Here is a 27922-nt window from a genome sequence, read left to right on the forward strand (position 1 = left end):
GCTTATTCCTTAGTCTACTTGTTTAGAGAAGTTTTTAATGTTTGATGTTTCATCGTGTTTTTAATATTCTGTTGGGAGCCACCCACAGTGGCTGGGGAAACCCAGCCAGATGGGCGGGGTATAAATATAATAATAATAATAATAATAATAATAATAATAATAATTATTATTATTATTATTATTATTATTATTAAAAACAGACAAATGCAGCAACAGCCACAGGACCCATTAATGCTGTGCTAAAACAGATACTGATGGAAAAGGTCCTCCCCTTCATTGCTAGTTCTCATTGCCTCACCCAGGCGTACTAAGTAGGGCTTTCTGTGGTTTAGAAACAGCCACAGTATGCATGGCAAAAATGAACTTTCTTATCCTCAAACATCCCATTCAGTGGTGCAATTAAGTAATTTTAGACTTTGGGCTTAATAGCCTTAAAAGGCCTTTCTCCATCTTCAGATAATATTGTATCATTATTAATTAATTAATTAAATTTGTATACCGCCCTATACCCACAGGTCTTAGGGATGTTCACAAGATAACGTCATATTAACGTCATAATACGCAGTATTTCATTTACTTCTGACTGACTATCCGACACAGCTATATTTGGGGACCGTCTGATTATTCCGCTACATGGGGCCCTGGACGTCTGCCCCCAAGTCTCACCCTGATGGTACCACTGTCCCCATCCACACAGACAAATCCATTGCTACCATTAGAGTGATGAGCTCCTATTACATGCACAAAGAGGAGCACAGCATCCTGCATTGCTGTTCCCCAGTCTCTTTGTTGAAAAATGTAGCATGTTTCATCATGTGTTTCTTCCAGAGCTTGTGGAGAGCTTCCATGAAAGCAATACTGTACACATTCCTAGAAACAATTTCTCTTCCCGCTCACCCCCCCCCAACCTGTTTCTGGGTGACTGTATTTTTTACAAGGCATTCCGTTCTAATTAGCTAGCAGACTTCTCTCCATTATCACTAAATTGGAAGAAAAACCCTAAAGGTAGGGCCTAATACAACACTTGTACCTAGAAACAATTTCTCCCTTCAGATTGTTTTGATCATCCCTTCTGAGGAATTATTTAGTGTAACTCGAATGCTAGCATAATACATTGTGAATGGGGGTTTGTAAAAACAATAACAACCCCACAGTCTCTCTGAATTTTGGAAGAGTTGGATGAAATATAGGCTTATTCCTTAGTCTACTTGTTTAGAGAAGTTTTTAGTGTTTGATGTTTCAGAGGCCCCTGAAATGGGCTAAAGAAGTGCTATAGTGTAAAAGTTTCTTAAATATTTATTTCCAATTTAAAATTGTCAGTCACTATTTATATTATTAAAAACACCTGGAGGTTGAACTTCTAGCAAAAATATACATTTCAGTTTCAGGATTGCTACAACATCCCAGAAAAGGAAGAAAGGAAGAAAGGAGAGTGTGCAGTCCTCAAGTGCTAGAAATACATGCCCAGCAAGTCCTGAGGGATAGCAAGACAGCAGGTGAAGAGGCGTTCAAGGGTGGTGGGTTTAGGGCAGGTGAAATTAAAAATCACAAACTATTCTTGTCAGTGATCTCTGGTTCCTGCTACATGAAGGCTCCAAATTGCTTTACTAAGACGCATTCCACCAGCCTCACAGCATTCCTGTGAGGCAGAGATGAAACACACCCGTTATTTCAATCTGGAAATAAAGAGGCACAGCAAAATCAAGTACCAGCCAGTCCATCAGTGCAGCCCTGGAAGAAGATTGCAAGGATTAAACAACTTACTTCCCTACACTCGTAAGGAAAATAACAAGATTCAAACCAATTCTGCGTATTAGCCATCATGTCTAGGTAGTGAACAATCCTAAGGTTGAAAACCACAAAGGATCCTATTGCTATTATGGACTTTGAGGGTGGTGGAAGCAGTTACGTAATGGGATTTGTTGCTAAAGCACTGATATTGGAAGTGGCGGGGGGGGGGAGTTCTTGTTTCCAGACAACTATGATCCCAGGAACAGAGACTGTGCCAAAAAGAAAGGGTTTCAAAGCACAGTAAGTGTTTGCTTTGTATATGAGACAAAAAGGATCCGAAATGGTTCAGATGAGTGCTTGCAGGACCTTATGTGTCTGAGAATTTTCTGCACTAATCAGCCTAAGGGAAGATGAGTCAGACATTGTAACATTGTAAGGTAGTGGTTTTCAACTGGCAAGAGAGATGGGTTGCGGCAATGCTACCACCGCCATTTTGCTTTGTGGCAAAGATGGGTGACGTTTCCTGTGTGCGTAGGGTCTTGGAACTAGGTCCTGTTTTCCATGTTGATGTTCTACTTAAATAGGTCTTGCCTTTGCTATCGTGACCAACATCACCAAAAGGTAATTTTGTATTCAAAGGATGAAGTGCAGAATCCAAAGCTGAGCTCCACCAGTGTAACTGAACTTCTGCACCCTAAAGCCCCTGCCTCCACCCTTCTCTGGAGGGTTGGGAGACCCCCTGGAGCAGATTTGGGGGACACGCAGGGAGAGAAAAAGAAACTCAAGCACTGTTGTCCGAGTGGAACTCTGCTTGTAGAGTGCTAGATACAACCCTTAATGTCGTCTGGTAGATGTAGAAGAGGAGCTTAGAGACAACACATGAGCACTTGGACTACAATTCTATACTCATCTGAACTTACCACTTAAGAAACTGAACTTATTTTCTAGCCTTCTACAGTGGAACCTCGGGTTGCATACAGTCCTCCTTATGAACACTTCAGGTAACGAGCTCCGCTAACCTGGAAGTAGATGCTCCCGGGATGCGAGAAGTCGTCACGCACCAGTGGCGTGGCAGCAGCAGGAGGCCCCATTAGCTAAAGTGGTGCTTCAGGTTAAGAACAATTTCGGGTTAAGAACAGACCTCCGGAACAAATTAAGTTCGTAACCAGAGGTACCACTGTATATGGATTGCATTCCAAGGGCAAAAATTGCCTAGACTCTGGTAACTGTCTGAAAAAGTGCTGGTGGCAAATTAGCTAGGTTATAATCAAACTCTAGGCAAACGAGTGGCTGAGTAAAATGTCCATGATGTTGATTTTACATTTTTGCTTACTTAATAAGGAATGGACATACAGTGGTACCTCGCAAGACGAATGCCTCGCAAGACAAAAAACTCGCTAGACGAAAGGTTTTTCCGTTTTCGATTTGCCTCGCAAGACGAAATTTCCCTATGGGCTTGCTTCGCAAGACGAAAACGTCTCGCGGCTTTGTTTCCTTTGTCTAAATACAAAGACATGTTTTGTTTATAAAGTTAATTTATTTTCCCTTCAATTTTTGAACTGCTCTTTACAGTATGTGTGACTTTAAAGAGCAGTTAATAAACTGTTGTTGTACCAAATTTGGCTTTGTTTCGACTTTTTTTGACCATAGGAACGCATTAATTGATTTTCAATGCATTCCTATGGGATTTCGTGCTTCGCAAGACGAAAAATTCGCTAGACGACAAAAATTGCGGAACGAATTAATTTCGTCTTGCGGGGCACCACTGTAGGTTAAAGGCATCTTTCCAGTAAGGGGTACAAAATGAAATACCATGGGTTAAAGGCACTCTCTGAAGGGTGCAAAATGATAAATCATGAGTTATTGCAATAAAAGATTTCTACTAGTAGTTCAGAACAGCTGAGCTTTGTGGCTTTAAAACAGAAACACAGGAAGCTGTCTTATACCTAGGTAGAGCCATCTTGTTCAGTCTTTCCTACATTGCCTGACAGCTGGGGATTGAACCAAGAGCCTTTTGTAGGTAAAGTATTTGCCCTACCCCTGAGCTACAGTGCCTCCCCAAAAGCCACAGCTGGGACAAAATTAAGTTCTCAAAGTTCTGTCCCAGCCCAAAGACATGTATTTCAGCATTGCTGAAAGCAAGCACACATAAAAACAGTAATCTCAGCATGAAGCAATGGAGTTGGTAATTCACACAGATTAGGCTCTCTTGTTCAGCAAATCCACTCCACAATTCCCAGTGGAAGAGGTTCTCTTCTCTTCTCATTTACTGTGGCTGGAGTGGAGAAAAATCTCAGAGGTATGTGGCTTACTCTTTCAGGTTACATAGGCACTAAAAACTGCACATCATCAAGTTCCCGAAGATGGAGTGTTGCAGGACAGGAACTCGTCAGGAACTACAGCATCAGAGAGAAGAACTATTGTAACTATTATTTCCCTTCTTCATAGACTGTCAAGGGAAATCCAAATTAAAAATATGTCACACACACAAAGCACGGAAAGATCAACCCATCTGCTCATCATGCCCAACATAGTCTGCTCTGACTTGCAGCAGCTCTCCAGGGTATTGGACAGAGGCGATTGCCATCACCTACGCCCTGACCTTTTAACTGGAGATGCCTGGGATTGAACCTGGGACCTTCTGCCTTCAAAGCATGTGTTCTGCTGAGCTATGCTCCTTCCACAGATATATTAGGTAAACTTTACAGCAGCAGACTTTTAAAATATCCCTATCATCTAGTGAATGGTCTTTAGAGTTCTCTGCACCCAAATCTAGAAAATGAAGACAAAATGCTAAAATTTCTGTATGGAGGGAAAGAAAGAAGGAAATTGCATGATTTGAGCTGAAATGGTTGGACAACTAGCAGTGTCAAACAAACTTTTGTGCCACCTACACATCCGTCACCACAAAGTTGTAAATTATTACATTCTGTTTGTTGTGTCAAGATTGTTTGGACAGAAAGTTCTCTCCCTTCATGAAAGCATACTGTCTATTTGAAATGTGCAGAAATAAGCAAACTTGCCTAAGGCCACATAGCAACAACACAGTACCTCAGTGCCAAGGCTAGCAGGCCATACCCAAACATCATGCTAATCTGGGAACAGTATACTGGAAGTCACAGGTGGAAGAAACTTGACAACTCACACAATGCATCAACCATGTCTAGGCAGAATGGTCTCACACTCTTCACACAGGCATGTGGCAATGACTTCCCTGCTGCCACTTTGCTGCAACTGACCAGCAAAGAAGACCTGTGTTCAAAGCGAGCTGACAACTGCAAAAGGTGTCTGGTGAGATCCATAAGGGCTGAAGCAGGACCAACTCAAAGAAATTAAAAAGAGCCAGAATCTGATATCAGGCCTTTAAAAATACAGTAAAAATTGGTAATCTGATGAGGAAATGTTGAGGGGGTGACGTTGAAATGCTGTGGTTTTTGCTATCACTTTTTTATTACGAAGGTGTAAGAAATAATGGGCAGAACCAGCAGAGTGCCGTATGTGCCTCTGGCACTGCAATTCACATATAAAGTGTCTTCCTCAGATATTTTGGGCAGCACAGGCACTGGATTCTGCTGTAACTTATTTTAGGAGGGGCAACACATGTTTAACATCACGTGTGATGGGAGGAGGCCGCAGGTAGGGCCAGCGGGGCCTGTTGTAGCCACGTGAAGGCCCAGTGGGGCCTGTCGCAGCAGCAGGAAGGCCTGACAGGGTCCCCAGCAGGCCACAGAATATTGAGAGGGCCTGGCCCCTCCTTGGAAATTGGGGGGGCACTTGGTACCCCCAGAGGGTGCCTCTCTTGGGCAGTCTGGAAAATAACAGGATGCAGGAGGTGGGGAAGTGCAGCAAAACAAAAGCAATCATCACTGTCTTCACTAACATTGTATTGTCGTTATCTCACAGTGGTCCATGGGCTGCCCTTTGAAAAGCAAAATCCACATTATATCTAGCCCAGATAAGGAGACACCCAAGTGCTTATTCAAGTGCAGGATCTACCTTGGAAGGAAGCAAATAGACTTTTGGCAGGTACTATCCGAGAGCAAAACTTCCACGACATCAGGCTCAACTTCATTTGGCAAGCACTGAAGCACAGGGCAAGGAACAGAAGAAGAAAGCCATCTCTCTGCTGTAAGCTTGAAAGTGCCACACATGCCCATAAAGGGCTTCAACAAGCTACACTATAAAAGAACCCAAAGGAGAGAGAGAGAGAGAGAGAGAGAGAGAGAGAGAGAGAGAGAGAGAGAAATGCAGAGGACAGAGGACAGGAGGTATGGCCTTTTACGGAGAAGGCATTTCTGTTTTTGTGCACCAAGGAGATAAGCAAAGGCCTTTCCCCCTCAAAGTATCTCCACAAGGAGTGTCCGTACCCTTCATCAAACAGTTGGAGGTTTCTTTGGGAAATGTATACACAGACACACACACGCATGAACACACACACACACCCTTTCCTTGTAACACCCTAGAATTTACGGCTGAGGGCCAAGCTAGAATTCAGAGTGCAATATAAAAATAATATACAACGGATATATGTTGCAAGTGCTGTTCCTGTACCTGCCAGCCAAGCTACTGCTTGCTTTAACTGGATGGACAAAACCTGTGTTGTCCAACCGCAGAATCCAACCCACAGTTCAAACACGTTTGCGAGGTTGTGTGTAAACACATCAGCTGCTCTGGAACAGTGTAACAGCTGAACTGTAGCAACAGATATTTAGCTTATGATGTGCCTTTAAGTTTCACTTAGTGTATGTTAACGGAAGCCCTGATCTACCACCATGTGGTAGATGCCAAGTCTTTTGCTGTACAACACCCCCTCCCCTCTATGTACAGAATGCAGCAATCATATAGAAAAAAGCAATTACAGTAGAAGGAATGGAAGACACAGGGGATTTCTTTGCTAATGTACAAAGCATTTTGCTGGATTCCATGGCTTTAACCTATCTCTTAAATATAGGCTCCTCAATACATGTCCTTGTAGATTTCCTGCAAGAGTGGGTGCAGAGAAGTCTCCGTCTCTGTCTTTTTGATCTTCTGCACCAGCTGCGCATGCTCAGTCACCAACTGTCGCAAGTCAGCCATTTTCTGCAGCAGCTTAGGGAAGAGGTATTGAGTGTCTGGGTGGTTGGCCTGCAAGTGGAACTCGAGGGCCTGGAGGATATTGTCTTGAATCTCCTCTACCTGTTTAACGTTCATCAGGCCAGGACGGTCTACAAGAGAGAGAGAGAGAGACATTATTTTCCAAACCTTTACCTGTCTGAACACCAAGAGAAGCTCAGACTAGCCTGCTCCTCAGCGTGACATTTTGACATCTGTAGGGAGTTTTCCTCATGAAGGAGCATTCAAACATGTAGCACCCTCTCTCCTGAACAAATGCAAACATGTCTGCTGCCTGAAGTGATCTTAACCACTTGATGCTGTGTATTATATAAGTTGGGGAAACAAGGATGAATTCAGATGAGACGTTGTGAGCGAAAGGTGGGTGTTTTGATGTCAGTTCCCCAAGTACAAACTATGTTTTTTCTGTCTTCCTGCAGGCTCCAGTCGTGTAACTTCTGCAGATTTTTGGCAACTTCGCCTGAATGGGAAATACCCAACTCTCCTCTCAAAAAGGTTATGAAAAGAGTTGTGTGTAAGGCTATGTGTGACTAGTGCTGCGTGAGGATGGCAACGCATTCTATTCCACCCTCCCCATAATCTCTGGAGTAGTTTTCCAGCTGTTCTAAAAAAGATTTCATACACACACAGAAATGCACAGAATGAGCACATACATGCAAATGTGCTTCTATATACAAGAAAACAGAGTAGTGCCAAGGCTGCCCTGACCTCTCACTCACTATTTAAAGATTTGTTTATTTTAAACCACACTTTACTGAGCAATGCTGCACTACAGCAAACATTTATCATGATTTTTACTTAAAGGAATGAACAGGATTTCTCCATGGCAAGGTTCATTTTCTTCACTACATCTGTCTGTTAAATCAGTTATAGAAGCTGAACTGGGGTGTGTGAGATGTGGTACCAAAGACAAGGTCAAAATGGCCAAAGATCTCAACAGAGTTAAGAGAGGTACTGAGGACCAAACAGTCATGGGAGGTAAGAGAGGAGAGCAAGACTCAGCAAAGAAATAATAACAATAAGGATTTTGAAAGATTAAAAATGAAGAAGTGGGTGGTATCCTGAATGAGAAGAAAGTAACAAGGATGTTGTGGTAAGTGGTAAATTGGATGTGGATGCAATCCTATCCATATTCACTTAGAAGTTAGTCCAACTGTGTTCAGTAGGGGTTACTTTCAGGTAAGCATGCACAGGACTGTGGAGAAGATGATTTAATACTTTCTAGCTTTTTCATCCTGTCTGCATTGCCAGCATCACAATCACACCTTCAAACTAACATTAACTGCTCTTAACCTAGTAGGATAATGGCCTGGTCTTCATCAAGCTTTTAGAAAGCATATACTATTGCTAGCAAATAACTCCCCCTTCTCACCTCCACACAGGATGATGGCAGCTACAAACAGAGACAGGTCACTGTCATCCAGCTCCAGGGCGTTGAACTTCACAGCAAACTCAAATTTGGGCTCCATGATATCACTGAAGGGCTTTCGCAAGCTGCGCAGGAACTCGCGCGTCACAAAGCCATTCCCATTGGCCACCAGGAGCCCATCCTTGTTCATAATGGAGGCCAGCATTGCAAAGATGGCCTCGTGCACCCCGTATTTCAGCAGAGTCACTTGGTCATTAAGGTACAAGCTAATGAAGCTAGGGATGCTCTTGGCAAATTCTGTGAGCTCCCGCACAGTCTCCACAGACGTGCACTGGCAGCGGTAAAAAACGTGGACGCCAATCTCCTTGGATGGTGGTATCCCATTCACCAGCTGTTTCCACACAAGACCCTTTTCCGCTTGCCACAGGGTATCCATGTCATGAATCACAAAAGGCTACAAAGAACAAACACATAGAGTCAGGATTCTGCAGTGAGGAATCAAGCTACAGGCTGAAGTGCAGTGGTGGGGAACCCCAGGCCTGAGGGTGACATGTGGCCCTCCAGATCTTTCCATCTGGACCTCAGAGCTCTGCCAGCCACCCCCTCACTGGCCCTGCTCCCCCCCACCCCCCACCAAGTGTTACTGCCTGACTGGAAAGTGTTCTTCAACTCTGTTAATGCCTCTAGCTTCCTCAGATGGGAGACAGAAAATGTGAGTTTGTGTAGAAAATAGCCTCCTCTACAAAGGTCATTTCTTGCTCCACCCACTTTTCTCTTGCTCCACCCATTTTCCTCTTGCTCCACCCACTTTTGTTAATAGCCCTGCTCACCAGTGGCAGCTGGTCCAGAAGGGAATGTGCTCCTTGGGCTGAAAAAGGTTTCCTACCCATGATATACTGAGTGGTGATGCTTATGAACCATGTCCCTTCCAGCTCCATAATTCTACGAGTCTATGATTATGCAAGCTTCATCATAGAGACTGTGCCCATCTCTGCACTGATTTCTGCTTTTTTAAATGGATCAGAAAATTGTTAGTACCAAATTCATATGCTACTTGATGCTTTTTCATACCTTTCCTGACTTTCAGGTTGGCACTGCGTTTATTGGTGAAAGCTGCCAGTTTGACTTAAACAGTAAGCTTCATTGCTTCCTAAGTGACAAGATCACTGGCTTGGGATATTGTGTAAATGAAGCTTAAATTGTAGCAAAAGAAAAAAAAAAGAAAAAGCTAAAATAACACAACTTTGCTCACAGTCCTGCCAGATATCCTGTATCTCCAGTTATCGGAAACACTAGCAAACAACACTGTGCTGAATTCATAGAAGGAAGAGAGGAAGAAGAAGGAAGAAGAAGAAGAATGGCAAGCAGCTTCTTTAAAATAAAATTAAGGCTGATACAGAAGAAAGATTACACTGAGGACTTGTTGATAATCAGGATGGTGAGGCACTATACAAAACTTCCATTTACTGAATTCAGTGAAGTTTGAAGTGAAATACAGAATAAGCACTTCTTGATATTTCAGACACCAGTTCCAATTTAGAGTAAAAAAACTTGGGTTCTGCTATTATTTTCAAGGATAATTACCTCCTGGGATGGAGCAGGATATAAAATGAAAGTTCATCTTACCTATCTATAGTTATTATGACACCTGTGTACAATGATAAAGAAGCATTCTTCAATAGTACAAATGAATATGTATTACCACTATTTAATAATGCTATAGGGATGCCTACTTTTTTGACCTTTCACCCTAAAAAAAATTCTCCCACCTTTTCCTGCATGGTAATGCTGATGTCTATATAGCTCGATTTTATAGTCCCCAGTGAGCTATATGTATAAATAAACTTCTATATTTCTTTTGGGAAGCCACATGGGATAGAGCCTTAAAAAGGAAGAAGAATGTGTTTTCATGGGAAACATTCTCTCAGTGGAATCAATGGATTATATTTTTTTCTTTTCTTTTCTTTTGTGCATTTAGGATTGAACTCAATCACCACCGTTTGCACTAACTAAAACTCTGTACAGGTAGGTAGCCGTGTTGGTCTGCCGTAGTCAAAACAAAACAAAAAAAATCCTTCCAGTAGCACCTTAGAGACCAACTAAGTTAATTATTGGTATGAGCTTTCATGTGCATGCACACTTCTTCAGATAAAACTCTGTAGAATAATTTGAATACAGAAAACTTCTGGTTATCCTGGTGATGTAACTCAGGTCACACTGATCACACCAGCAGCCTCAATATCAACAAAACACCAAGCTTCTCTTTATGAGCAAGACCAAATAGTAGATTAAAGTTCTTTGATGTCAGAGAGTCTGCTTTGGGCACAGCATTGAATCTCTTGGACTGCAGATGCCAAGAGCTTGCCTGGCAAGTTCTGCTCCACTTTCATCCCTCTGGGACTGAGGTACTCACTGGAGTGCTGCTGGCTTTCCCAGTCAGGATGCCTCGTGCCTTCTTTTTGGTCATGTTGAAATTTTTCAGGTAGGCGTTGTAGATGTGCTTGGAAAATACTTTCAGGTCAGCTACCTGCTGGTTCTGACAGGTGATCTCACTTGCTGTCAGTCCTGCCACTAGCTTCCTTTTCTCAGCTTCAGGCATGCGGCCGAAACGAATGGCTGAAGAAACGTAATAAAGAAGATACTGTTAGGAGTCTTGGGACAAAATAGCATCCCCATGTCTTTCCAACTATTTATTTATTGAAGACATTTCATATTATACAATTATAGGTGGACGGGGAGGGAAACAAAAAATAAGAGTGTTACTTATTACATTTATATCCCTCTTTTTCCATCAGGAAGCTCAAGGTGGTTTTGGGGCACTGTGCTCTTACACAGGTCACGTGACTAATGCAAGCGCACATCCCAGAAGATGCACATCCCAGTTTTCTGCTGGGACATGTTGGAGGGCATGGTGGCACCATTCAGATAACAAAAACTACCACAGAGATATCAATGTTTTCAAAAGTAGGGGGTCTATGGCTTGGCTTTTAAAAAACAGGGTGTCCGCAGTACTTACCATATTTTTCGCCCTATAGGACGCACCTTTTCCCCTCCAAAAATGAAGGGGAAATGTGTGTGCGTCCTATGGGGCGAATGCAGGCTTTCGCTGAAGCCTGGAGAGCGAGAGGGGTCGGTGCGCACCGACCCCTCTCGCTCTCCAGGCTTCATGCAGGCAACACTCCGCAAGGCGCAGGAGCCCGGTGCTGGGCTCCCACTACTTGCAGAGAGTTGCCTGCATGCCGAAGCCTGGGCGCGCTGAGCTCAGCGCACCCAGGCTTCGTGCAGCTCTCTTCAAGGCGCGGGAGCCCGGCGCCAGGCTCCCACCGCTTGCGGAGAGTTGCCTGTTCTGGGGGCTGGGGTCGGGGGAAGCTCGGGCTTCCCACACCTGGGGGGGGGAATAATTTTTCCCCCTTTATTTCCCTCCAAAAAACTAGGTGCGCCTTATGGGCGAAAAATATGGTAGCTAATTGGGAACCACTTTTCTAAAGACAAAACAAGGAAAAATAGACTGGAAGCAATAGACATTGACATGCCTTTCTTAGGCTGTGTCCATAACAATCATTTCCAGAAGGAAAGGCATGCAGGCTGTGCAATGATTCCAACCCACTACCTGGCTAATGAGGATGACTGCCAGAGCAACATAGTTAGACACTCCCCCCCAAACACCACCACCCACAATACTAAACACGTTGCCTACAGAAAACACAAAGTTCCATTTCTAGCTATGTTTTTCTTCCTGTATCTAGAGCTAAGGGGAGGAGAGGAGTCTCACCGTTGTGCGACATGCCCAGGGAGAGGCATTTCTGAAAGCGGCAGTACTGGCACTTGTTTCGGTTCTTCTTCTGAATTTTACAGCTCCGCTCACACCTCTCGTACTCTAGTTTCATACGGATTGTTCGACGAAAGAAGCCCTGTTGGAGAGCAGGCAGATGGAGAAAAGAAACAGGGAGATGGGTCATTGCGATAACACAGCATCTCCTTATAAAATGTCCCAGGATTACTGTCAACTTGAGTCTCAGGACAGAATATCATTTTCAGCAACAAGCAAAGAGACTTCAGAACAATGGAACACACTACATTCTAGCATACACATGGAGAAGGACTGAAGGCAGGACAAGACTCCCAGCTTATGAACCGATTGCTTACAAAGTAGGCTTTGTATGGACAAGCATAACAATATTTGGAACTCGTTTATTAAAAATTATGGTAGGTTATAAATAACCATAAATCTATCTGTATAATAATAACATTCATATACCTACATACTAGACTTGCATATATGGAATTGTAGTTGTCTGCATATATAGTGATATAATGTACCTTTTATTTTTATTTCTTTATTCACTTTTAATTTTTTGTTCAATTGAAATATTCTTTAAAATTTTTTTTTAACATACACATGGAGAAAAGAATGGTACAAGCAGGAAGAAAGCCTAAGCATAATTGTCCTGTGTAAAAAAACAGCAAAAAAACAGACTTGTAGTATCACAAAGATCCAGCAGGGGGATATGAATAAACAAATCCAGCTTTTTAACATCCTTGTCTCTCTCCCTTCAGCTTCCCCGCCCTCCGCCCCCTGCCCCCTTTGGATAATTTTGGCATCACTTAGACATTGAATAACTCATCTCCTTTGGCATTCTGCGATTCGAACAGCCAGCCAAATGATCAGGAGCAGAATACGTTCACAGGTGTCCCATGGAGTATGTCAACCAAAGATTATGTCTAAAAGTAATGTCTATGTTCTCAGGGAGACCAGAGTTGATGGAGAATAGTGACAGGGAAGAAGGGCAGAGAAGACGTAAAGCAGGAAAATGTCCCAGGCAAAACTCCTGTGCATATTAGGGACAAATTCCAGAAGGGTGTCCACGTTAGTCTGTAGAGCTTAGGAATATTACTACCAGTCCATTTCAAGGGATATTGTTACTTCAGGTCCACAGAATGCAGCACCTTGTTAATGTTTGCAGAATAGTGCTTTTGTTCTGCACTATCAGAATAAAGGTTAGTCTTATACCTTTGTTCCAGTTGTGGGTTAGAGATACTTGGATCTTTAACCTCTGAAGAAAAGATTCCGTTTCCTTCCATAATTTACTCACTGAAGTCTCCTTTAACCTTGTGAATAACAGGAGTAGCTAAAACGTGGCCCTTGTGGATCTACTATAACATGTGTATAAGTCATACAATATATGGCTAATAAATCATGCTTTGAGGAATAAAGGGGCTAAAATAAATGCATAGTTAAACGCAGTTAGAACTCAAAAAGACAAGCAGAAGTGAAATTTGGCACGTAATTAGAACTGAATACACTTGGGTCAGACCAAAAGATGATGAACACAGACTTTTCTAATCAATGTGCTTAGGTCAGGGGTTTTCAGCAGCACAGACCAACACATTTCTAGGTTAAAGAAAGAAAAAGGAACTGGTTTGATGTCCTGTCTTGGGAAATGAGGCAATCTATTCTTGTTAGAAAAGGAGCAAGAAACAGGGCAAAAGTTTACCAACAGGGGAAGAGAACATTAAATATAAGAACTGGTATCTTTGTATTTGTTGCTTATTCTTTTGTGCATTGTAGTGGTAGCTTATTAAAACTTTATAGTCATTTGAATTTTCCTGATCAGTCACTGCCTGGTTCGGTTGGTGAAGAGACTCCTAAGGACTCTATAAATGTATGACTTCAAACACGATGGTAAGAGTCTTGAAGGAGGGTGCTAAAGCCACAAAATCTAATACCTTCTGGGTGTTGTTAGACAACAACTCCCAGGAGCCCTGGTCATCATGGCCAATGATCTGGGATGATGGAAGTTGTAGTTCAGTAACATCTGGAGGGTCACAAGTTAGCCACCCCTTCTGCATAGAGTTTGTACATTGCATACCTTGCAACCCTCACATGCATGCACTCCATAGTGGAACCCCGATGCCTTATCACCACAGACCCTGCACTCTACATTCAGACTTCCTGAGGTTGCCTCATCACAGCCCATTTGGAGTTGGTCTGACAGAGAAGGTGAAGAACTCTGGGAAAGATCTAACAGGGAAACAAAAACAAGAAGTCACTGCATTGCCGTTCTGCCCCAGACACATAGCATCTCTACAGCACAACTTCCTTACCCATATTTTGCATTTTCCCCAGATGCAACCAACCAGTTTGCATTTGTAAAGCACTGGGTTTCATAGAAAGTCCAGCTTCAGCCTGTATTTGATGCAAACTTACCACTGTGCATAACATGCTTGTCATTTCTTCACTGGTTATTTCATCCTTCCAGTTCACAAAATCTAGCAATGCATTAGAATCCAGCAGTGCTATGGCATCAGAACCACCCCCCTCCCCAAAGCACAGAAGGTTTAAGTGTCTGAAACCAACACTCTTCAACACATGAGACCACAGAACTGCTGTTCAGAATGGAATTTATTGCCACTGATAGCAAGAGAATATCTCTTCTCAGTTTGGGCATGTTCTGGGTGCCTTCATATTTCCTTTTCATACCCCGGTCAGGCAAAATCATTTGTTATTCAGTAGAATCACCGAGTCTTTGACAGCCTTGTTTTTCAATGAATTAGTTCACAAAAACGTCAAAAGAAGGCAACTCAGGTATCTCTACAGGTCACTGGCAAAAGCTATGGCATAACACTTGAAAGTGACCAACATAAAATATTCAGAGGAAAACTTTCCCACCATTCAAGTCCACAAAACTGAGGGTGGATTTACCCAAAGTTTGTGGCAGAAATACACTTGAAACTTTAGCCCAATAAGTTAACTTGCCTTCCCTCACACTCATGATCACTTCAACATTCTTTTCCGCATCTGTTGAAAGGTTAATTTCAAATAACTTCTCTTATTCTGGATATGTTCACACATGCCTCTTTACGTGAGACCAGCAAGTATTAATATAGCACCATACTAACTTCAGCACTGTTTCTCTTAAGATCATGTCCAAACGTAAGTTAAGGAGAGTAATTACAGTGGATTTCCCCCAATAGGATGAGCCCTGCTGCCTTTCCCCTTTAAATCATAAATGACAGATGCACACATTGGTAATCTGAATCCTGATTTAGTTAACAGATTTGCCCCTCCCCAATATTTCAGATCATCTTTTAAAATGTATTCTTTTGAAAGCAACACATGTCCATTTAGTAATTTAAAATGTTCATTCATCATCTATGTTTTGTTAGGGGCAATCAGTTTAAGAGCTGAGAAAGTAAACCAGGGATGGGAGGTAGGTGAGTTTGTGATGTAACAGGCACCAGCCAACTAGTGCTGTACGCAGGTAGCTAAGCCAGTATTCTCTGAACTCCCCCTTGAACAGAAAATTATTTGTTTGCACTCACCATATTCTACAGTTTTCACAAAATTTATTAATCCTGTTTTCTTCCTGTTTTGCTCACTTTCAGTGAACATTGTAAAGTTCTGCTATGCAAACTCCCTTGCTCAACAGCAACAGAGAGGAGAGACAACAGAACATACAGTAATGAATTCCTGTCCAGGCTGATTAAACCATCTGTGTCCTGTTGCATGACTACTTGCACGGTAGACAGGATGTGGGTGGCATCAGTTATTGCATGCCTGAGGAGTAACATGAAGGTGAGGCTTGGATTAGGTGCAAAGGAAATGTAGTTTACAGAGGAGCTTCAGCAGAGAGGGAGCTATAAGCAGAAGAGAGTAAGATGAAAGAGGGTCACAGACAAAAACATTAACCTGAAATGTGAGAATTCCTTGCATGATGAGTGATAGGAAAGCAGTGTTGGGGCATTAAGATGAGGGGAGCCATAATCACAGCAAGAGAGGCAAAAATATTAGTGGGGGTGTTTCCAAACTGTCTCGCATATGAGAAAGCAAAGGGAAGCCAACAGGCAGAAGTCCAAACCAGAAATGACCAGCTGGTGCCCTGTGGGCCAAATCCAAGTCCTATCTAAGCCTGATAGATATCTGTCAAAACCGTGGATAGTTTTTACAACATCAGCCAAGTACTTGACCAATAGCATCAATAAGAGGAAGCATCAGCAGAATGACCATAGCCTGGCTATAAGAAGAGCATTAGAAGGAGCTGACTATCACCCCATGGATGTAGTGTGTGAGCATGTGACAGTGAAAGGGAGCATGGGAAGAATGAGAAGCTGAATGGAAACCCTAGAAATCCCATTTTCACCATGGCCAGTCAGAGACATCAGCAGATGCACAGAAGGAAATGTCAGTGAGATGTTCAAACATGGGACTTGACAGAAAGCGAAAAGAGGGATGGAAAGAATAAATACAGGAGTCACGTAAAGGGGGCAGTTCAGACTGAAAGTACAAGCATGAACACACGGAGAGCGTATTGCAAGAGAGAAGAGGCTCAGAACTGAGCCTGCAGGACATCTGCAGGGAGGAGTGATCACGAAGGGGTGAACGTCTAAACAGAGGGAGAAAAGGAGAACAAAAACAAAAAACCATAATCAGAGACAAGAGATTAAGAGTGTTGTGGAAAGGAAAAGAGGTACTGAGACAACTAGCTTGGGGTGGGGAATCAGCATAAAAGAATGAATTTGTCATATTGTGACAAATTTGCCTACTGAGGGGAAAGCTCACTGTAAAAGCCACCTATTGCTGCTTTAAAATGTGTTGGATGCATTAGCCTGCTTCTCCAACCTACCTGTGTAGCTGATAGAAGGTGCTGAATTATCTGGTCCTTCATTTGGGTCTGAGGTTCCACCTACTGCCGTCAGTGCCTCTTCCTCTTCCTCCTCCTCTTCCCTGACCTCAGGTACTTCCTCCTTTGGCTGTTGCATAACTGATCACCACCCTTCAGTGCCCAGACTGCAGTCCCTGTCATAGCTCTGGCATCATCCACGTCTGTCTGGAAAAGGGCCCCTATCAGGCTGTTCCTGTTAGCCTTCAAAGAAGAGAAGGAAAATGTTAAAGAGCATTTGACAGGGAAACATTGTGCTATGGAGTCTTAGAAGGCCAATGGACCACTGTGTATATAGGGATTGGTAATCTGTGCTAGGATCACAAGCTCTGCACTCAGTGGAAACTAGGCAAATGTATTCCAATGGCAATGTGCCGATTTTCACAGGCTTGGGATGTGATGGCAAGGACAGCTGTCCTCAAACTCAAGGACAGAGGAGTATGGGCCACTCAAGGTTGTATAAGGAAAGGAATAGGAAGCTACGAAAAATACAAGTGCCTTCCCATCGGTCATGGGACAATCACTTTAACCTCTGAACTGTCAACAAGCACAGAACTCTGCAAAAAAAATTCCCCTCCACATAAATACAAGGTGCTCACAATCTCCAGAGTGTGTTGAGCATTTTACAGAATGTTTCCACATCCTGGTCACCTTCCCTCTTAAGACCAATTTACATTGTATCTGCTGTGTACATATTCCATTTCCTGACCTTCCTTAGGAATGGATCGCATGGAGAAACAAGATACGTTACAGGAAAGAACAACTATGGCCAGCAACTTTTCCCATAATCACAGTGGCACTATTTCCAGTCACTACAATCATGGGAACTGCTGACAATCACATCCTTGAGTATCCACCTCATACATTATGTTTGTCCATGTGAGGGTTTGCTCAGGAATAGACTACTTGTATGTACATAAACCACACTGTGTAATCTGCCCCTCAAAGAGATGTTACTATTTCTCTATATGCTGAGGGATTTGCTATTCAATGCAGCTGCTGAGGCTGCAATCTGAAGCAAAAGACCAGCAGAGGGTGGGAGGGCTTAACCCTTTCCTCTTAGTCTATTTTTCTGTCCCCTCCCCAAGAGTCATCTTCAGATTGCTGCCCCAGCAAGCTGCATTATATGAAAAACAATAAAAGAATATCAGAACTACTCATAACACATAGTAACATCCCACGTATTTATGTCTAGTTCACTCAGAAGTCTCTTCATTTTTGTATTTGAGCATGGAATTTCTTTGGGTTTTAGCCTTAAAAACACACAGCCTTTCAATATGCTACAATGATGTAGCCATCACTAGCAGGTCCCAGGACAGGTTACAACAATTTAGATTTTTAAATTAAAACAGAGTACAATCACAGGAACAGACTGGGCCCTGAAAACACCTATCTCAGGTGTTACAGGCTAGGGTAAAGAGGTACGTGTTCAGCATTTGCTGAAAGCTGTCAAAGAAGCCAGACACACTTCTGTGGGGAGGAAATTCCACAACTTAGGGAATGCTGCAGAGAATCCATTGAAATTCATTCTATGCACAAAGAGTCTTGCAGCACCTTAAATACCAATTTTTGTTTATTGTGGCATAAGCTTTCATGGGCTAGAGCCAACTTCATTGGATGCATATACAATTTGGTATGAAAGAAAATAAATATAAGGCTGAACAGTAAAGAAATGCAAAAATTCAGTACAAGACCTTAAAATGTATGCAAACTGACCCTTCACAGCAGCAGTAATTGGTGATAACACAATAATATTAGCACCTGTAATCAATACCTAAAGTTGCAATTCAGCAGTTACCTGAGGATTGCGTACATGACAACTGTTTACTCAAAGCTGCCTTTAGGACCCCATCTGCAGTATCATATCACTTTAAACCACAGATTTAAGCCCCACAGATTTCTGCTGTGTAAGGGCTTTTAGAACAGCCCCATGTGCCACACATGCATACTTGTCTTTGGCAAAATACTCATGCAGATATGGAGCCAGTACCAGAATGGAACAGCTAACTTTGCTGGGAAGTTTTGCTGAGAGTTTTACCATGGACACACAGCTCTACTTCTGTTACCTGTTTTTAATATGTATTTGTTTCTTTATTTAATTTTTAACAAGTCATGTTTCAGGGCACAAGCACCCTCTTGGCTTGAAATAAAAATGATTTAAGCTCGCTCCTAAAAGTTAACAGAAACTGGGACAAACATATTCCATGGAGAAGTGACTTCCAAAGGTACGGGGCTACAGCTGAGAAGGTCCTGTCCTAACATCTGTCCTGGATGGGCAACAGAGATGGGCCTCTACAGCTGAAGCCCTTAGCATGCTCACATAAGTTCAAATAATCCTTCAAATATTAAGTCCTTCAGCTCTGAAGAATGGAGTGCAAAGGTAGGAAACTATTGCAGGGGGTAGGATAAGCCTTCTGGTTTTAATCATATTTTGGTTGTTAAAAGGCTAGATGAGCACTCTTTTACTAAAGTAATGGGGAGCACTCAAGCTCTTAAAAAGCACGCTTAACACAACAACAGATAAAACTTCTAAAGAGATCATAGAACAACATAGTCATTGCAGGTCGGGACTGACAGAGCACTGTAACATGCAGGACTAACAGTCATGAAAGACAAGCTGTGGTCATTTGCTCAAAAAGTACAACATCCCTGCCAAAGAAGCACCTGAGGAAAGGCACATGGATCGCAAGAAGCAAATGAGCAAAAGCTTGTTTGTCTGACACAAAAATGATAATCTGGAAATGGGGCTTTAATATTCAAAAAATTGAATATTTACTTAAATTTATCTAGGTTAAGAGCACCATCCCTGCCAGTTAGGCTATATATGTATGCACTTAAGAGTGGAATCTTCGCTTGCATTTATAAGACAGGTTATATGAGTTGAGGGAAGCAGATACTGGTATATACAGATGCAGTTTCACTTTGCTTCTGAAGCAGTTTGAAATCAAGGTGTTTGCAATACACTTAAATTGAACACCTATATATTTGTACAGACGAAGTAGGTCAAAAAATGGAATCCGTGGAAGGACAGGCATCAAAAAGTCTCTAGAACTGACAGTGTTTACTGGGTCCCCAACACACTGCATTTATTTACAGGAGTTAATAAATCCAGCACAAAATTGCATCTAGACACTTCATGACTAAAACACAGACAGTATCAGAAAAAAGACACAGGCTAGCTATCAAATTTCAATCATATACTGAGCTGTCAAGAAGTAGCTAGCATGACTGATTACTTGCTGGAGTCACAACCTCTCCAGCTCAGCTGGGATCACACCACTTTCGATGATGTTTTGAGACACCTATGCGCTGAAACACCCAGCTTAGGTTTATTTTTATTCAACATGTTGTAACCAATCCTCCTTTTTGCTGCCAAAATCACTTGAGTGCTTTCTTACTGTAAGCAGATGTTGAGCCTGATCCAGGCACAAGGAGCAATAACAAGAAGATCTGCTGTGCATTCCTGTCCTGCGACAGAACGACAATCAAGCCGTACCCTCACCCTACCTAATTGAGCAAATGGGAGTCAATTGTAATTAAATAATAATAATCATCAACATATACACCATGAAATAAAACTGAAGGATAAACAAAACAAAGCAAAGTAAAACAAAACTGAAAGACAGCATACAAATACCATGCAGAAGACTTCACTGCTATTTATAAGCCCACCTGCCTTATACTGTAATCTCAGTGCAAGATTCCAATATATTGATCAGACTTAGTGACACTGGTGTTAGTTATTTCATAGCCAGGTATGCACCTTTTAAATTCAAAACATTGATATATAACTGTTGTGCACTTAACCCTGCGGCAGAAGCTGCTATCAGATACAACAGAATGGTATCAAGCTTACAAGATGTGCTATAATGCTGGGGAAAATATTCAGCCATTAAGCAATCAGTCCCTTGTATCTGGGACTAAATTCCCTATTATAGAAATGTGCCTTCTTTCTAGCCTGACCTTCCTAGCCTGACCTTCCTAGGGCTGGATCTAGACACAACAAAGAAGAGTTTCGAGAAAACGTGTTGTAAATTTTGTATGAGAAATCGTGTTGGCAAAAATGGGACTCCACAGCACCATCTGATGTCACAGTGTTATAATGCATATAATGCATATACAACACACATAAAACGAAAAAGTTGTTCAGTAGCACCTTAGAGACCAACCAAAGTACTGTATTTTTCGCTCTATAAGACGCACCAGACCACAAGACGCACCTAGTTTTTGGAGGAGGAAAACAAGGAAAAAAATATTCTGAATCTCAGAAGCCAGAACAGCAAGAGGGATCACTGTGCAGTGAAAGCAGCCATCCCTCTTGCTGTTCTGGCTTCTGTTATAGCTGCGCAGCCTACATTCGCTCCATAAGACGCACACACATTTCCCCTTACTTTTTAGGAGGGAAAAAGTGAGTCTTATAGGGCAAAAAATACGGTATGTTATGGGTATAAGCTTTCATGTGCATGCACAGTTCTTCAGATACATGCACACGAAAGCTTATACCCAGAATATAGTTGGTCTCTCAGGTGCTACTGGGCAATTTTTTAATTTATTTTGACTGTGTCAGAGCAACACGGGTACCTGCCTGAACATTTCTTTACCAATCTAGCTGAGACCTAAGTTTTAGCAGCCAGCCAACTGATCATATTATCCTTCTGTCTGCTATGTTAAATGATTTCTCTCTAAGAACATTCACACCAGTGTTCTGCCTTCTAAAGAGGTGAAAAAGAAACATCTACTGGCTGGTTGCTGATGCAAAATGATTTGGTGGCACTGAGCCCAGGCCTTAGTAGAAATAACACCTCCTCTAGTAGATATTATCTGATTTTCTTCCTAGAGATCTACCAGCTGAAAAACTAAGGCTAAAGTAAGATATTGAAATTGAATTTCTCAAAGTGGACAACTAAAACATGCCATTTTATCAAGAGAAGGAAAATTTACATATACTTAATGCTCTCTACATAATCCTAGCTCATTACCAACTAACAAGCTATCCATTTCATAAGTAAATAACATTTCATACCCAGGTCAATGCAGCCAAACTATCATTGCAAAGTTTCCAGACAGAACTGTAAGATGGGCTAGTTTCCCATCTCTTCCTGTTTCTATGATTAACCATACCCAGAATGTCTAACCCAGGAAGCAAAGGGGGAGGGGGTAAAAACACAGGGAGCTGAATCTCTAAGGCGCTGCCCAAGGATGCCATACATACTGCACCCTTTTAGAAAACTTAAGACATAACCGTGAAGAGGAGTCTCGCCATGAGAAATCACTCTCATTCTTTTGTATCTATTTTTTTTTTACATCATGATGAAAAATAGCTGTAAGAATGGCTTTCCACTGAATTCATCCTGAGTCAAGAAGTGTGCCAACTCATACAAATAATCGGCAGCTCCGTTTGTTGTGAGCATTGCATCAATTCTGATGCCTGGCCAAGCAGGGATACTTAATACCCAAGCCCCTTTCTTTCTTAGAGCAATGAAGTTAAAAGTGGAGTGTGTGTGTAATTAAGAAAACATCTTTTTATAGTTAAAGAAATAAGGGGTTTTTTTTGGGGGGGGGAGATTGTGCAGCATAACATTGATTTCTATGAGTAAAGTTTTCTACTTATCCACTCCCCCTTCCCCTGTGCTCCAGAATTGCGGGCAGATGTTTGTGTGAATCTAAAGCAGAGATTTGCTGTATGAGGATTCAGAGTGCAAAAGAGAAACAAAAATGAAGTATGCAATAGATGGAGAGGCAGCCTTTTGGATGCTAATCATTTTGCCTGCCTTAGGGATGGTGTTGCCATGCAGCCATTTCAGTGTTTCCTGGAGATACGCATCTGAGCCAAAGAGAGGTTTTGAAAGCTGTGTTCAAGGCTAATAATAATAGTAATGCTACTTCTAACAATAAATGTACAGAACACTCTCGTTTCGTTCACACAGACTCCTTAAAACAGCTGGAGAAAACTGAACATCTCTTTGGTGGAGGAGAGTTCAGTTATATCAGCTGGGTTGCATCCTGCTACTTTTATACATTAAGAACTCAAAGTACTAAGCAGCACTCGGTTAATAGAAAAGTTCTACATTAGAAAATGAGAGATCAAGGAAGTTGTAGGAAAGCAATCATATAGCTATATAAAAAGCTACAGATGTAAGTGCTGAAAAATAAAACTGACACCCAAATCCTCCCAACTCTGTTTCTAAAAGTCTCTGTGTGAGACACAGTGAACAATCTTAAAAGCATTTCAGATCCTTGAGGAAAAGTGGAGGTGCGTTTGTATGTGTCATACAAGCACAAACACTTGCTTCTGCCTGTATTTACAAAAATAAATGCAGGATCACTTATTTTCTTGCTCAGAGCTTTAGTTCTATACATTTATCTATGTTAGGGATCAAAGAAGGTGCCTCCCAAGGTTCTGCTCAAACAACATTTGTTTTCATTTACAGTGAAATCATGTGAAAGAAGTGAGAAAAATAATACAGCATGCTTTTAAACAAGTGAAGAGAGCTCCCCTTTAGTGCCTTATAAAAGGAAACTGAGACCCCATTCACATGCAGTGTTATCCTTGGCCCTCTTCCCCACACTTGCACTGTAGGAAATGGCACACACAGAGGAAAAACTATTCACTGTAGTTTGAAAGTAATGAAGTGAATCCGGTTTTTAATACCTGCATAAAAAATGAATGCAAGACGTTCAGGAAAAGCATCTGGTACAGGGTTGAGATTAAGCTAGGCATGGAAAGGCATATACTAAAGCACATACGGTCACTCCATTTCCAATTAGACTTCTCTCATCTTTAAACTCCATCAGAGCAATGGGGCTTGGGTATTTTATTTTAGAAGGATTATGCCCCTGTTCACTTTCTTTACCATATACCGGGACTCAAATATAATGTGCTGTCTCTGCTGCATACAAATCTCTTCCTTTCAGTAAGCCCAAAACAACATTAAACCTTGCTGACTGCTAGCTATTTAAGTAGAACAAATATTGTCCACCCACTTTGAGGGATTAATTTTCCCTATGAAAAACAGTGCATGTCAAACCTTCAGGAGCATTTGGTGCAACTTTAAGGCTCATGATCATGGCTACCTTCAGGATCCTGGTTCCAGATATCTCTGAAGATCAGTTGCTGGGAATCACAAGTAGGAGAGTGCTAATTCACTCATCTCATGCTTGTCAGCTTCTAGGTTAGAGGTATTATGGTTTCAATCTGGAATCCTTTTCTGAAAATAAAATTTTCAGAATTTTGGGGACTGTTATCTCACCTGCACTGCAGCCAAAATCTGCAACACTGCTCAAGTCTCTGGTGAAAGTTCACACTTTGTCCTAAGCTGGCATCAGTTATAAAGCACACAATTCTAACACTTAACAATATTTCTCATTGAAATCAATGAAAGTTACCTTTAAACAAGATGCTTCAAATCAGGCTGCAAGTGTTCTGCATGGTTACTGCGCCTATAACGCTTTAGGCAGATCTCTGAAAATCCCATTTTCATACAACTGTGTTTTTGTTGCAACACCCTGCATTCCGAAGATGGCAGGGGGATTTGTTTCCTGTGGAATTAGCACTCGCTTAAAAGCCTCACCCATTTCAGCAGATGAAAGCAAGACCAGCCGTCATCCTAAGTAAAGCTAACACAGCAACTCGGAAAGCAGCTGTTAGCAGTAGTAAGTAATCAAAACAGAGTGAAGGAAGCAGAGAGCAGCACAAACACAAAGGAACATTGTGCCCATAAGGCGATTCAGGGGTTGGCTCCAAGGACACAAGATGAAAGGGTGTGTTTTTTTAATTGACTATATAAAATGAGTGGGGAAGGGAAGCTTTCTGCTACTGTCAGCTAGCAGCATTAGGATAACAATTGTGAAAATGCTCCAGGGAGGCTCACTCAAGTTCCCAACAGACTGAGTCCACATCACTAACATCATGACCAGGACAAGATCTCATTTAAGAGCATTAGCGTTGAGAACATTCTCCTCCTTCATTCTGTCTGAGATTTTATCTGCTCTCTCTCTCTCTCTCTCTCTCTCTCTCTCTCTCTCTCTCCCACACACACACACACACACACACACACACACACACACACCCTGTGTCTTTGGCAGATTGGAAACTGAAGCCACAATCAGCATTTCTATTGTCAAAAGAAAGGTGGTGGGAGTCATCTGCTCATGCCACTAGTAAAATCAAAATAAAGCGCAGGTGCACAAATTCATGCTAAATAACTGTGTGGTCTCTCTTCAATAACTTTACCAGCCTAGCTAAGCAACTTTTGCATACGTTCAATTGCTGGATTTTGACTCACTACCTCCTTGAGGTTCTACAGAAAAAGAGAATATGTGTAAGTATTTGTGGCTCTTGCTGTCTCTTCCTAGTTTTCTCCTCCTAGTTACTGAAGAGAATATGCTATGCACATTCCATATGTCAGCTGAATATTTGATTTATTGTATTTCCATGCTGCTTTTCATTCAAATGAATCTTAAAGTGGCTTACAAACAATAAATAACAATGACATAATAAAAATCACAAATGCAGCATAAATCATATAAAATAATTAACAAATCATCTCTAAAACAATTACAATCTATAAAACACTATTAACAGAGCAGCAACTAAAGAATTAAGCTAAACATCACAATTACAGCAAAAGGCATATTATATGATTAACAATCAATACAGCATTTATAATCTATAAAACAATATCAACATCATCAACAAAACAGCAACTAAAAAAACAAGCTAAGCACTACTAGGTTCATGCAGACACTCTGCATGCCTCCATGATTCATGATCCTTCATTCTATTTAGTTCATTAAAATACCCATAAAATACCCATAATGCCCGTTGTTAAACTGGCTCAGCCAGATGCTGTGCTGGCTGGGGTCCTCAGGTTGTGGACCATGATGGAGATGGTGGGACTCTTGGGCCTACCGCCAGTGGAAACGTGGATATTGACTCTGGGTAGCCTACCCACATTGCTCTCAGTAATCAGGGTGTTCACTCCTACCTGAGGAAGCCTGAGACAAGCCTATCCCTCGGGGCAGCGAATCACGACTGCACTCAGTGCAGAGGCCAACCAGGAAGTCCAGAAGTGCCTCCACGCTCAGGATGCTCATGCTGTAGCCCATCCACCAGCAGCTGCTCCAGCTTCTTCAGCTGCACCTTGGCCAACAAGTGCTAAACTTGGTTCAGGTATGCAACCAGCCCTGGGTGTTGGCAGCTGCCTTTCTTGCCATCGCATTCAGTCTTTGGTCTGAAGGTTCTGCTGCTATTTTTTTCAAAAAAAAACTTCATTATGTAGAGCCTTCCCACTGCTCTTTGGCTATTGCTAATCTTGGACAGTACTTCCAAGTACTTCCTAGTAATCAGTTTGGCTGATTGCAACAGGTTACAGTGCTTCTGTGTCGTCGTCTTCTTCTTCTCTGCTTCCTTGGGCTATACTAGCTTCGGCTCAGGTCTCTATTGTCATTTCCTCCAGCTCCTGTTCCACTTCCTTGTAAATTGTAAGTTGGACTGAACAGTCAGCATTTGGCTCACCTTGAATTTCATGCCTAGATTACCTTTCATTGGAAAAGTCACTTGCCTTGTTGCTGTGATCTTGCTTTCATTAACCATATTTCTAAAACTAAGAGGTAGTACAGAAATGTTTATATAAATAATATGCACAATCCCTAGTCTGGAACACAACGAGACTTTCCCTTGAGAGAAACCCTGATTCCAATTCCTTCCATATTGACACCGGGCTGGCTTTGCTAAATACTGAAAGCTGAATTTTGAGGAGTGTGGCCACCTTATTTTGTTTTGTTTTATTTTATTATTGTATACCGCCCTATACCCAGAGGTCTTGCTCCTATGACTTTAGCAGCAACACACAAACATATTTAAAGAGCCTGATTAAGTTCATGCCAGGAAAAGTTACACCTGCTTAACTGTTCACATCCAACTGTTTCTAAAAGCACTGGAGCAAGGCCAGTAAAAAGGTTACTGCGTCTCTCCTGCTTATCCTCCTGCGGTCAGCCATCTCCTTCTTCCTCTGAGTGGAACTTTCCTCCAAGTTGAAAAAAATAAGTGTAGACTTGGCTTCAGCAAGGCAGTGTTTGAGTATGGCCTGCCTATGGTGGTGCCATTTTGCATACTTCACAGTATTACACAGACCAAGTTATTGTGACACATGTACATTTTCTGTCTCTGAGTATAAACCTCATGAGAAGAAAATTTAGCAGAGGGGGGCAGCGGTGAGAGGACAATAATCTCTACAATGTTTACAAGTGCAGTGGGTGATAAGAGACTGGTGACCCTTTGAGGCTGTTTTCAAACCAAATCCCCACAACTGATTTTCTGGTCAGCAATCTAATCACTCCCTCCACTAGCAAACTCAGATTCTGAGTTTTTGTGCAAAGTCACATGCTTTATTCACTACATCTATGCGTGCCCAGGCAAGATGTATCTTATGGGAAATAACACAGAAGTTAGATAGCTAAAATGTAGCATGGAATGTTTCTTCTGGTGTGCCGCTTTTAATCACCATTTGCACAGGAGTATTTTAGAATCTGCCCCGTTTACAGTTTCAGGATTTGCTGGCCACCTCTGCAGAAATTCATTTCTAACATGAAATGCTTAACATGCTCTTTGTGATCCTTCTGCTTCACACAGGAGCCTTTTAGCACTGTCTCCTACTGCTCTTTACCGGGGCAGTCCCTATATTCTGGTACCTTACCTGCCCCATTTTTGCTTTTGGATAAGATAATGGAAGAAGAGCTGTGGCTCGGTGGTACGGCATCTACTTTGCTTGCAGAAGATCCCAGACCCAGATTGGCTTCAGTAATGTTGCCCCATCATTGCCCCACTGAAGTGAATAGAACCCAGTGGTAAACACCAGTGAGTCTAGGGGACGGTGACATGCTTCAGGTTGCTGCAACAGAAGTCTAAAATATATGTAATCCCCCTGTAGACTTAAACGCCAACAGTTCTGAACTGAACTTGCTTTTTAAAAAATATACTTTTTAAAGTGCTTATGATCTGTTTTCGGATTTCCTGGTGGACTAGCAGCTGTTGACAATGCCCTCTAAT

General features: G+C 42.0%; 1 protein-coding gene across 4 annotated transcripts in view; it reads right to left on the minus strand.

Moving 5' to 3' along the window:
* Window positions 1-6601: 6601 nt before the first annotated feature.
* Window positions 6602-27922, minus strand: part of PPARD (peroxisome proliferator activated receptor delta) — a 47736-nt gene continuing 26415 nt past the window's right edge. For 3 of the 4 annotated variants that reach the window (XM_081195820.1, XM_081195821.1, XM_081195822.1), the window contains 6 exons: window positions 16837-17076; window positions 14083-14234; window positions 11985-12123; window positions 10626-10828; window positions 8216-8666; window positions 6602-6935 (listed from right to left, as the gene is read on the minus strand). In XM_081195820.1, the coding sequence (XP_081051946.1) occupies window positions 6688-6935; window positions 8216-8666; window positions 10626-10828; window positions 11985-12123; window positions 14083-14234; window positions 16837-16972 (1329 nt within the window). In that variant the 5' untranslated portion in view covers window positions 16973-17076 and the 3' untranslated portion in view covers window positions 6602-6687. The remainder of the gene's footprint in view (window positions 6936-8215; window positions 8667-10625; window positions 10829-11984; window positions 12124-14082; window positions 14235-16836; window positions 17077-27922) is intronic. The other variant, XM_081195823.1, reaches the window with a different exon arrangement.

The sequence above is a fragment of the Podarcis bocagei genome, assembly GCF_964188305.1.
Source record: "Podarcis bocagei genome assembly, chromosome: 5".
NCBI lineage: Eukaryota > Metazoa > Chordata > Lepidosauria > Squamata > Lacertidae > Podarcis > Podarcis bocagei.